Here is a 12525-nt window from a genome sequence, read left to right as displayed (position 1 = left end):
TTCCTAAATCATATACACCAGTCCTCTTCGGAATTGGCATGTATTTCATCAATTCGGTCGTACGCCAAGCTAAGTAGTGTCCTGGGAGTATGAGAGTGCAGCGTGTAATCAAATAATCATCCGGTCTCCGGGATTGTTTGTATCCGAAACGATGACCAAAATGCCTTCACTTTTTCCCGAATAATGGAGCGTTGCGTCTGAAAAGTTGTCATTTCCGACAGAAAAAAAACCGAGCTTGGATTTCTGATCGTGTTTGTCTACCAAAACATAGTAAGACTCTCATCTATCCCCCTCTCCTTCTCTACCCGTCTCCCTATCCTTCTGCCCCTCCATCTCCCTCTTACTCTCAACCTCTCTCTATCCGTCTCCCTCTACGCCTCCCTCTCAACAAATCACCGGCGCACATTAAAATGTCATTATCTTCAATATGTTTGGTGTTTCATCTGTTTAACCTTACAAATTATATTATCAAATCGTTATGTGTGCATTTAACGGATTAAGGCAATACGTCGAACTAAATTCAATTTTCCATGTATTTTCGTGGACAGTTAGTACAAAATTGTCTGAAAACTACCCAATTTACTATCGGGTCTGGCTGTAAATCTTCCCAGCGACAAACAAAAGTGGAATAAAGACAATTCAACCGCTGCGCACTTCAGAATTGGTCCTTCGGTGAGAGACAATAAAGTTAATTGAATTAGATATCAGTACCCGATTACCCCAAGATTTTAATGTATAAGAAAATTATTTTGATATGTATTCGGAATTCAGGAATTTAAAAAAAATAACTTTTAAAATGCGTAGATATAAAACAAAAAAGTCATCACTCGTGTTATTGTGCCCACTGTAGAAAAAAAACTCACCGGAAACGAATTGCGAATTTCAAACGAGGGAACACCCTAAATCACCGTGAAAGGCATCCTCCCCGACAGGGATTCGAACCTGATGGCATCGAGATTGCCACGGTACGAAACCTGCCACACTAGACCGAGTGCGCAGCTACTCGCGCAAATTAGATGATGTCATTATTAGCCAATCAGATAACCCGTTTTATTTTAGCCCAGGTTTTCCTATTTATAGTTCTTCCGCGAAAGTTACCTTAGCGATCATTTTACAAGCAATCTGATTGGTGCCGCAAGATTTCGTGCGTGTGCATGTACCTGCGCACCCGGTCTAGTGTGGCAGGGGTTCGTGCCGTGGCTGAGTGTAGCGATGCCATCAGGTTCGAATCCCTGTCGTGGGAGGATGCGTGAAAGAGCCCGCGGGAAAAAAGGCAAATTTTAAAGAAGGGAACGCCCTAAAATAAGTGTAACGCTTCGGTCCGATGACTGCAGGATACTACACGATTATGTTTGGAACAATCGCTTTCCCGATTTTCCACGACCTCCACAACGGTGTCTTTGTGTGTGCAAAAACGGCAGAAAAATTGGGCAATAAAGCACGATAAAGCCACAGAGAAATTTACCCTTCGAGTCCTCGATAAACATTGGCGCCAACGCATTTCGCTGGATAATGGTTTACTTTCGGTGACGTAAATTACCGGCAGTTTTAATATCTTATCACTACAAAAAATATTTGTTTGCATTCAAGGGAAACTAAACGCCCATCAGCATAAGAGAAATTGGGTTGATCGAACACACAAGCTGGCCGTCCTGTGATATTTTTTTAAAGCCAAAAAGGCCATTTTTGGCCAGAGAATTCAGAGATCTGAAATCGTCACGTCACGTGAAGGGGAGTGATCTTTGACATATCAGACAGATTTTTGTCAGTCAATTGTCATGCAATCGACGGCCATTTTTAGTGTAATCAACAGGTTTTCATAATGCCGGGGAGGATGGGCCGTAATGGCGTTAATGCTACTAACCACCTTCGTTTACATCGATTGTCCATAACTACGGAATCAACCAGTAAACTAGACTCCAAACATATAAAACAATGTAAGCTGACACGAAATTTTCAGTTTTGTTCTGTTTGTATTCTTCTCTTTGCCAACGTAGGGAAGTTGTGACGGAGTGACTATCACCACAGAGAGTTGACCAGATCCGAAGGAGCAAAGTCGACGAGCGTGTTGTATTTTATGAATCTAAACAGAATCTAACTTTATTACTACAGTATAGGGTTACAGTATAGTATACATGGCGCGAAACAGCAACCAATCATATAAGAGAGACATCAACGAATCATATAAGAGAACCAACACATGTCGTTCTCGACAAAAGTGAAAAAAGATACAAGATGAGATCGATATAATCACATTTGAACAATATTTGAATCTATACAGTAGTGACAAATATAACAAGAAAACTAACTCGATGCGTCAAAGTTTGTTGACGCCTTGAAAAATAACACAACGCTTAATATTGTCAACAATAGATAATATAATCATATCAAGGATCAATAAAGTTATTTTGAATTTGAATATATCAATAATTGAATTGAACTGACCGGTAACCCGTCTAGACCAGATATATTGATGACTTAGTGCGCATCCTCTCATAGATAATCATTAGAATTTATCAAAAAATATAATAAGAGTTATGAAATATATCTGATCACAAAACAAACGCCAAATTCACAATTGTAACTGTTATTTTGAAACGCCAATATCGATGACGTAGTGCACATCGACTCATACTCCTATTACAACGCTTGCTAGGTATCAAAGTATATAAACATTATCGTAACGGTTTTTAAGGCGGCAAAAAACTCTTACTAACACGAACTCGTATCATGTTTAAATATGATATGTATCTACATATCAGTGCGGGAACGATGTTATCAAAAACATCGCAATTTTGCCGAAATGCCGCGCGTCTTGCTTCTCTCGTAATTTATAGTCGCATAAAGGATCACGATGTCACTTCGCCGTGAATAAACTGTGGCAATCTAGCTTCTTTGCCACTCGCGATATAGGAACATTGATCACCATTAAGATAGTCCCATCAAATACTGTTGTTTTTTTTTCTCAAATTAACGGCAGGCCATTTTATATGAGGCGAGTTTAGCCCTATCTATCCAGACACTAGGGATATCTTAACATTAATCTTAACACGAAATCGTATCGGAGAGATATGCTCGGTCATAGTGGAATTACTGCGAATAAAACTTCCACTCCATGGGGGTTGGCCCTGCGAAGATAGAAATCGTCGTGACTTCCATGGATACAACCTACAGCCAATTAGTCTAATCTTTGAATAAGCGTAATGATTACAGGCGGAGTACTTGCACTTATGTATCCCAACAGTCAATATTCCGGGAGATGACTTTTACAGGGTGGCCACTTTTATTTGACGTGCTTTTTCCTGACTATTCCCTGACATGCACGTTGTTTTTTCCCTTTAAACAGTGACGCCCGTGCTTTAAAAAATTATTCATGGTGAAAGTTTCCTGCTATTCGCTTTTTCAATAGTTTTCAGCAACCATAGGTAAAAATATAGTCCCCTGGGCCCGCTTTCGATAAAGAAACGATTTTTTTCGGTTGGGAGAGCTTAACACATCAACGTTGTTCGAACGTAATCGGTACTTCGTTGTTCTCCGGCGCGAAGAGGATTTTCCAATCTTGTTTCAGGTTTTTCGGCTGATGCCATTCGACGCGGTATTTCTTCAGTAGCTTTACGGCGAAGAGCTCGATATCCTGGCGCGCAAACAAACGTCCTGCGACAACGAAAAAAAATAGTATGGCATTATTATATGAACGAAGAGTTATCAACAGGCTATAGGCGACAAAGGTTCTCGGGCGCACGCTCGAACTCGAAGTCCAAAATTACCATGGGTTTATAGTTCCCATTGCATTTTGGATATGTTGTATCTAGGGCCAATAGCTCAAGTCAAGACATCTTTTTGGATATCAACCCCGGTCCTAAGTTATGATGTCATCTTCACGGTCATATCGACGAATATCGACCCGGTTCCTCAGAGGTCATCTTCGAGGTCATGTCACTGAAAAAACGATTGTCAGTGCTAGCTAGGTGGCGTACTGGTCCCATCCTTCGCACCGCACAACTAGACCTCCATATTAACATTGTACCCAAGTTTCATCAAGATCGAACGACTTTTCACGAAGCTAAGTAGCTGAAAGACAGACAGACACGACAGACACACTAGACAGACAGACAGACAAGAGTACGAGAATAAGGGTCTCACAGAAGCCCGAGAACTAAAAAGGGGTTTTCAAAAGGACGATATCAACGAGCAGATTGAACCAGATGTCGAACAAGAATAATAATATACCTGGGCACATTCGGGTTCCGGCACCGAATTGCGCGTGCGCGTACGGGTGTATTCCGTTGGTGTTGTTCACATCACGCAACCATCTTTCTGGCAGAAACTCATTCGGGCGATCGAAATACTCCTCCATTCGACACGTCACAAAATGATTCAAATCGACGCGTGTCTATAAAGACAATAAGATGAAGGCTGTAGAAAAAAAAACAATGCAGAGTGGAGAAAACATGATAAATAGATTCGTACGTACGCCTGCTAGGACGCGGAAGCCACTGAGCTCGACATCTTCGGTTAGAATTCTAGACACTTCGGTTCCAACATTCGTCAAACTAGAAATCGGAAACCATTTGTTTTAGACAATCGATTGTAAAGCGTCGTACATAATATTTCATCTCAACATTTTGACCTATCGTTTACCGGTTCGTGTCTTTACACATACCTATCCCCTCGGCAGGGATTCTAACTGGGGGCATCGCTCAGCCATGGCACAAAACCCTGCCACACTAGACCGTCGGGTATATGGGCAGGTTTGCGCAAGGCAATTGCATCATCAATAAGATTGCTCGTTTTATAACTTAGCTCAGGCAAATTTCACGGATAAACCCAGGCTATAATAAAACGGGCTCTTTGATTGGCTAATAATGACATAATCTAATCCGAACGTGTACCTGCGCACGCGGGCTAGCGTAGCAGGGTTTCGTACCGCGGCGAGTCTCGATGCCATCAGGTTCGAATCCCAGGAGGACGATACATACCGCGCAGCTTCTTTGAGGCACGCTTTCAGATAGGTCATATTCGACATCGATGTACGCGTTTCATTTTCGGTAGGACCAACTTCGCGTTTAATCTCGTCGAAAAGCTTATCTTGTTTGTCCGGCGATTTCGCCAGGCGATAGATGAGATTTGCAGCTTGCGGTGCAGTCTGAAAAGATTCGACGTTTCTTTGCTTTTGTCAACTTTTTCTCTAACTTATCAGTAAGACTAAGCATTTTGTGCTAATTAATATACAATGTCTTTGAACCGATAGAATGACAATGTTTATGCGTAATGTTTTCAAATATCGGACTTGCTTTCTGTCTTACCCCGGCTAAGCCGTCCAGCAACAGGTTCTGAGTAAGAATGTTGTAGTCATTTTTTACGAGTTCCGACCTCGACAAACAGTGTTTCAACCATAGGTATTTATCAGAACTTTCTGCGTCGTTCTTGCAATCTTTTATCTTTCGAAGCGTTTCCTCGATCAGATCTTTAACGATGCTGAAACGAGAGAATAAGTAAATATACGTACAGCTTATATATCAGTTTTTATAGCCTTACGATACCACCCAGCCCGACTATTCTATCCAATTATCTTCTTGTCGAATGCACGAGATAAATTTCTCCTTTTCAGACACTTCAAAAAGACATGATTACGCACGTGTATACTATCTGTTCAGAGCGAAATAACTGTTTCTTCATGGGCGTCATGAAATAGTCGTGAAGCGGCAACATGAATGGGAACCGAGAACCCATGTCGAACATCAATTGGTTCGATGAAATGAGTTGGTCGATCTTCGACGTTTCGGGATTGTCCGTGAACGCCCCGAAACTTCGGTCGAATGCCAAAATCGCCGAGGCTGCAAGAAGCTAACAACTATAATCTATGCTCGAATATGCAAGATGATAGCATTTGGTAAAGTGTTCAGTTTAATTCTTTCACACAGGGACGTGTCGGTAAGACCACCCCAGTATCCCTGTATATGAAATTACCGCATATAAGTTCATTATACAGGAATACTGGGGTTGGTCATTGATACTGGTTTTTATCTTTCAATTGTGGCAAGTCCTGTTTTTTGTCAGCAAAAAATTATGACAAATTCTAACATAATCACATTAAATGTAATAATATCAGTGGTAGGTGCTCAAGGATATCTTATTGTAAAATGAGACACCTCAATGTAAAACACCACTCACTCTCCAGCCACACGCTCTACCGAGTTATAACATAGATATACCTACAAATATGAATATATTTTATTGACACAAGTTACACCAAGATATGTTGAAAGTACAGAAAGTGGAGAAAAAACCAGATGATAATGGATGATAATTGTATAATGTTAAGTATTGATGAATATGTACCTCGAAGAACGAAAGAGCGCGTGGCTGGGAGTGAGTGATACAAAAACTGAAAACTTAATTACATACTCACATTCTAGATTCCAAATTTTCATCATTGGATACAGGTTAGGTACTTCGCCCTTAGCGTCGATGTTTTTCGAAATGTACCCCACAAACTGGTCAGCGATAGCGGACATGCGATCGAAATATGCATGGCAATTTTTCGCGTTCAACCAGTACTTCTGCGAGTTATGACGTAGTCTTCGCCACTCATCGCCGACGCTACAAAATGAACAGAAACAAAAATATGACGTATGGTCATACCGCCCACATCGATGCAGAGCGATTTTGGTGGTATATAGAGTATGGCGGTATATCGTGTTTTACTTTGTATTTGTATTGAGAATATACATTGAGAAAAACCTGGCGGTAGGCGGGGGTGGCAGTTTAAGGGAGTGCGGTATATCGGGGGTTGACATTGGGGTTGGGGGTTGTATATACAATAATAGGTTTTTGACCCTAATGACTTTTACGAAGTAGGTTTTGAAATTTCTTACCTAAACCCGAGTCCGTGCGTATAGCCGTTTTTCTTTCTGAATTCGAGTATGGCGTTGATGAACGGCGGAACGCGGGGATCCTTCATACACGCTCGCAGTACGACTCGGTAGTCGCCGGGGTCAGAGAGATGGACTACGGTCGATCCAGCGATCGTCTCCTTGAATATTCCACCGAATTCGCGGTGATGATCCGCGATGGCGACGTGATAGTTTTCCGGGCGGTATTTACCTGCAAATGCGAACTAAACGTAAGCGTAAATTACAGAAATTATAATAAATAGTTCAAATAATTGAAAAAAATGATGCTGTTATGATGTACATACAACTTATAACCAAGCACCGTGCAAGATTCCTAATTCCGATCAGATCCTTTATTCATATATCTTATAACCGAGAGATTCAGTTTCTTCAGAGGGAATAAATTCTAACCAAGGGTTTGGCGATCGTCAGATCATATCTAATATGTTTTACTTCCTGTGACGTATAGCGTGGTGACCGTCTCTCCCTGTCGCAACCAACAACCATCATAAAGTCGGCTTTGCGACTGACAGAGACTTTTTGCGTGCGCATCGTCGCTGACGCGGTAACGTCGCCTCGCAAGCAGTCGCAAATTGACCTACACCGGCCTTAAGCCGTTGTAACAAAAAATCTTTTTAAGTCACGCCTGAAAAACATCCATAACGATATTGCGTAACAGCCGTCGTCGCGTTGAGGTTTATTGCTGATATTCATCGATTTCAGATTGTGGCTTGTCAATAACGTAAAGGAAATATAGAGGTGCTATAGTGTTGTGCTTTTTCTTTTTCACAGAATAGCCAGATCCCTTACGGAATAGAAATAATGTTCATTCGAACAATTACATCAACACATCACACATGGGGTCCACGCTTGTCTTCGAAAGCACGCGATAGTAAAATGAACGTTCGAAGAATTTTCTCCAGTTGATATACGCTTTATTTCAGGCTTTATTTTAATTCTGCTCTCAGGGCTGTTCTCCAGTTCCGGTGTTCCCCTCCCTCCCTCCCTCCCAACTATGCTTAATTCCCTTTTATGGTAACAGCAACTTTTTAAATTTGCCCTTTTCCAAGAATATTTCAATTAATTCATTTTCTGGGATAGTAATAGTAGTCCCTGGTAGCAACTGCAACTAATGTGAGAACCACATGCTGATCTGATATTAAAACAATGATTTATGAAACTGGCGACCCCAAACTGAATGGTAAGGCTGAACTAGTTCGGTTCAAAGTTTATTGACGATACCAGGAACTGTGGATTTGCTCTAAACCTATAGCTGCTGTAACACATAAATTATTGAATGAATATTATTATTTTCCTAATACACGTTCAAATGTATGGAATATATTATGAATATATTCAAACTACGTATGAATACATTTGACGTATGAATACATTTTACATCACTACTGAAAGTATGGGTAGGCGCATCAACAAAAGCAGGGGTGGATCCAGAGATTTTTAGCAGAGGGGGTCGAGCGCGGTGTGTTTACCCAGATACTTTCTTCATATTTCAATGAAAAATGCATTCACAGAAATGTGCGCATTACCTAACAGTAACATCTGGCAGAAACAGCAATCGAAAAAGATCTGAATTGCGGTTTAGTATATGTTAATAACTTTATTTACTGCGATTGTTTTTACATTATATATTCATACAATATGTTATATAAAATGTACATTTTTATCGTTACAATGATGTAAATATAACATATTATATATTGTATAAGTATATGATATAGAAGTCGTATCATCGATATGATTGATATCGCTATCAGACAATTTTCGAACACGGAGCAGTAGGCCCTAGACCCCTTTCTGGGTCCACCCCGGAAATGCTTAAAACCAATTGTTTTAATCATCTTGATGTAATAAAGATAAGTATATTGAAAAGAAAACGTGAGAAAGTATAATGAAACGTCTATCGCCCTGTCACTGAATTGTAGAAATTTGGCGCTGGGTCAGCCCTGTGCACGCATTACATTTTATCACTCTACGCTTGCGCAATATGTGAACGAGGCGTGTGGGCTAATGGTTAGAGCGTTTGAATCTTGGTCGCCTGTACGAACCCGTACAGTACCGGCGTGCCCCCGGGTAAGACACTTATCCCTATTGCCTCTCCTCACCGATGAGCAAATGGGTACCTGGTCTGATGGATAGCGCACGTCGTTGAATGAATTTTTGGAAAGAAATAGCCTCCTGAATGAAAACCAAGCGGGCTTAAGGAAATTTCACAGTATAAATGACCATATTTTTTACTCTTAAATCGGTTATCGACTTATTTATCATTAATAAAAAGAAATTGTACTGTGCTTTCATCGACTATCAAAAAGCATTCGATACTATATGAAGGAAAGCACTATGGCATAAACTTATCACGACGGGTATTTCAGGTAAATGCCTTAAGGCAATACAAAGTATGTATCAACAAATAAAATCCGCCATACAAGTTAACCGTAAAATTTGTGAACAATTTCCTAGTTACACGGGTCTAAGACAGGGTGAGAATTTATCGCCAGTTCTTTTCTCCATATATGTTAACGACCTTGAAAATTATCTCTATTCCCAGAGATGTAAACCTGTAGACTTCTTTTTAAACGACGACATTGAGCCCTGGCTACGCCTATTAGTTCTCCTGTATGCGGATGATACTATATTATTATCTGATAGCCGAGAAGGACTACAGAGCCTTTTAAATGCGCTTTTTTGTTATTGTAACAAGGGGAAATTAACTATTAATATTAACAAAACGAAAGCACTAGTTTTCGAAAGAAGGAAATCATCAGCTACCCGATCGTTTTATGTCGGTGGCATAGCTATCGAGACAGTAAGCGAATTTCGCTATCTAGGTGTTTTATTCAATTACACCGGTTCTTTTACGAAGTGTAAAAAATCTATATGCGACCAAGCTAAAAAAGCATGTTTTTTTGTACAGGAGCAATCCCTCGATGTAGACATTGCCTTTCAGCTTTTTGACGCCATGGTGTCATCAGTTTTATCTTTCGGTTGTGAGACTTGGGGTCATGAAAACATAGAAATGATCGAAAAGGTCCATTTAACATTTTGCAAATATTTACTTCGTCTAAAAAGGTCAACACCAAATGTTATGATTTATGGGGAAACGGGGCGATTCCCAATGGAAATTCTAATAAAGACGAGAATAGTTAAATTTTGGGGTAACCTAATAATGAAAAGGAAGACAATCGCGGGTAGAATTTACCAAGTACTATATAACAATTATCTCAACAATAAAAGCACAAAGTGGCTATGTTTCGTGAAGCGAACACTAGAAGAGTGTGGATTAGCCCATTACTGGATATACCAAAATTTCCCTTACGTTTCTTACTTGGGAGCAATGATAAAACAAAGACTCCATGATCAATTCATCCAACAATGGCATGGTGACCTTTTTAGATCAAGTAAATGTAGCACATATAGAACTGTGAAAACTGAATGGGGTAGAGAACCGTATTAAGTATCATTCAATAAGAATATAAGTCTAGCAGTATGTCGTTTTAAGTGTTCTAACCATAAATTAGCAGTAAAAACTGGGCGCTATAGGAACATACCCCGTACCGAGAGGATCTGTGGAAAATGTAACTTGAACCAAGTCGAGGATGAAAAACATTTTATTTTCCATTGCTCAGCTTTCGATAATTTAAGAATCAAATACTTACCACGTATGGCCCAAAATATTTATTCACTCCGTTCATTTTTCACAGATCCGAGAAAGGTAAGAAAATTGGGATTTTTTATCATCGCAGCTAAGGTTGTCTAAGGCCATTTACTCTTTTATGTTAATTTCCCAACATTAACTCTAAACTGTATGCAATTATTTCTGTATCTACAATGTTTTTGTATGCAAATATGTAACTCAGTTGTTGTACTGTTTATGTAACTCAGTTGTTGTACTGCTTTTTCGACATTCCGTCGCTGATTAATCACCAATTTTGTAACAAGCATTATCTGTGCTCACTGTATGTAATGTATATGGAGCAATAAATAAATAATTATAATAATAATTGAAAAGGGCGATAAAAAAATTAAATTATACGTATATACTATTACTTACTAATATCTTTAAAGCATCAATCTCTTTCCTCTTACCTATCCGATGCTTAAGCAAAGTTCCAATAAACGGCAGACCTTTTGGCCCGGGTATGTCTTTGAATGGTCGGCTTTGTGGATACGCGTTGACCAATCCGGACGAGTGCGTCGCCTCACCTACAGGGCCATCACTCAGCCCACGAATGCACTGGCGCGAAATGTTTCTCTTTGTCGCCAAGATCGTCGTCGAAACAATCTTAGACGTTCTGTTTACCAATAATGTCGACATTTTAAACTTAATCGACAAGTGCAAATCTGAATGATGATCTCTAAACTTCCAAAGTTAGTGATTTGATTGACTCGTCTTTTTATCAGTTCACCGCAACTCTTCAATATATGAAAAGAACGCTAAATTTCGAAAAGTTAATTATGTAACTAACTTGTCTTAAATCAGTTAACCCAAATTCTCCAATATAAGACAACGCTAAATTTTCTTCGCAAAATCAGAAAATTATACTCCATGTATTTTAATTATTTTGTATCATTTTGCACAACTCATTTCATCGCTACCATATTTCAATTACAATACCACAACTCGCTAGGTCGTATCTTCATTCAGATCGATTGTTTTTCTTTTCTAATCAGCGTATGGATTTCTGGTAGTGCTCTTATTAGAACGCATTGACGTCTAACAAATGCGTAAATTCAAAAATCTCGTCCGGGACAACTGCTGTTGCAATGCGGTCCCCGCCAAACCTGTTACAATGTTGAATTCAGCGACGCACTACCACATGCCGTGTCAGTGATCGAAAGGGGTGCCAATCAAGGTTTAAACCTGACAATTCTCAGAAGAACACGTGTATTCATTCATCTTGACGCCGGAGAAAATCATATTTCTATAGCTGTTGTTGTTATTTTGTGTTTTAAATTCGGAGTAAATGATCGAATGATCGGCGCGAACATGTGTCACCCCACGGATATGTAGAGCAAACCCCAGTTGCCTACCACGCGTGCCCAAAAGAGTAGTTCGTTAAGCTGACACACTCACGCAACCTTCGTTTTCTGTCGAGAGGCGCGAAGTCATATCATAGCATGCCTTCACACACGACCGGTCAACAGGGGCGGATTTAACCTGAGTGCTGCGGTGGAAGAGCACCTAGAAGTTTTTAATTCTTTATGGCTCTGAGATGCAACCTGAGCACATTTTGGACATCATTTCTATCCTTCTATCCATCCACAAGAATTCGACGAAATATTATTATTCGCAAAAGAAATAAGAAGTTTACCACTTTCGATATTCAAATTGAGCATTACTTGAACCAGAACTTAGAAACAGACTTCTACATACATGAGTACCGCGCTCAAGCAGTAATAGTGGTGGACTCGATTAGCCCCATCTTCACCCGTCAAGGGATTCGAACCCACTACGCTTAAGCAAGCTGTTCCCCGTTGGTGGAAGCGATTTCGGGGAGCGATACAGGCCCCTGGCAAGCGAGGATGGATTTGCCCCTGCAGCGAGCATACAATTTCGAGAACTGATTCTAAAACCGACGTGCGTCGTTATCGCTATATAGAACCTTAAACT

The 12525-nt window shown here is 40.1% G+C and overlaps 1 protein-coding gene across 2 annotated transcripts; it reads right to left on the bottom strand.

The window, feature by feature from the left end:
- Positions 1 to 2122: 2122 nt before the first annotated feature.
- Positions 2123 to 11619, bottom strand: LOC141907228 (putative cytochrome P450 CYP44). Of its 2 annotated transcripts, none has more exons than XM_074796807.1 (9): positions 11001 to 11619; positions 6879 to 7107; positions 6413 to 6603; positions 5639 to 5837; positions 5307 to 5478; positions 4980 to 5146; positions 4475 to 4553; positions 4231 to 4393; positions 2123 to 3654 (listed from the first exon to the last, which is right to left on the bottom strand). In XM_074796807.1, exons 1-9 carry the CDS (start codon positions 11227 to 11229, stop codon positions 3497 to 3499), a joined length of 1587 nt encoding a protein of 528 aa, XP_074652908.1. In that variant the 5' UTR covers positions 11230 to 11619; the 3' UTR covers positions 2123 to 3496. The 2 variants fall into 2 exon arrangements, with proteins under 2 accessions (XP_074652908.1, XP_074652909.1); XM_074796808.1 differs by lacking the exon at positions 11001 to 11619 and adding an exon at positions 7707 to 7773.
- Positions 11620 to 12525: the final 906 nt, after the last annotated feature.

The sequence above is a fragment of the Tubulanus polymorphus genome, chromosome 6, assembly GCF_964204645.1.
Source record: "Tubulanus polymorphus chromosome 6, tnTubPoly1.2, whole genome shotgun sequence".
Lineage (NCBI taxonomy): Eukaryota > Metazoa > Nemertea > Palaeonemertea > Tubulaniformes > Tubulanidae > Tubulanus > Tubulanus polymorphus.
Note: the sequence above shows the minus strand (reverse complement) of the source record. Positions and strands in the feature narration are given on the sequence as shown.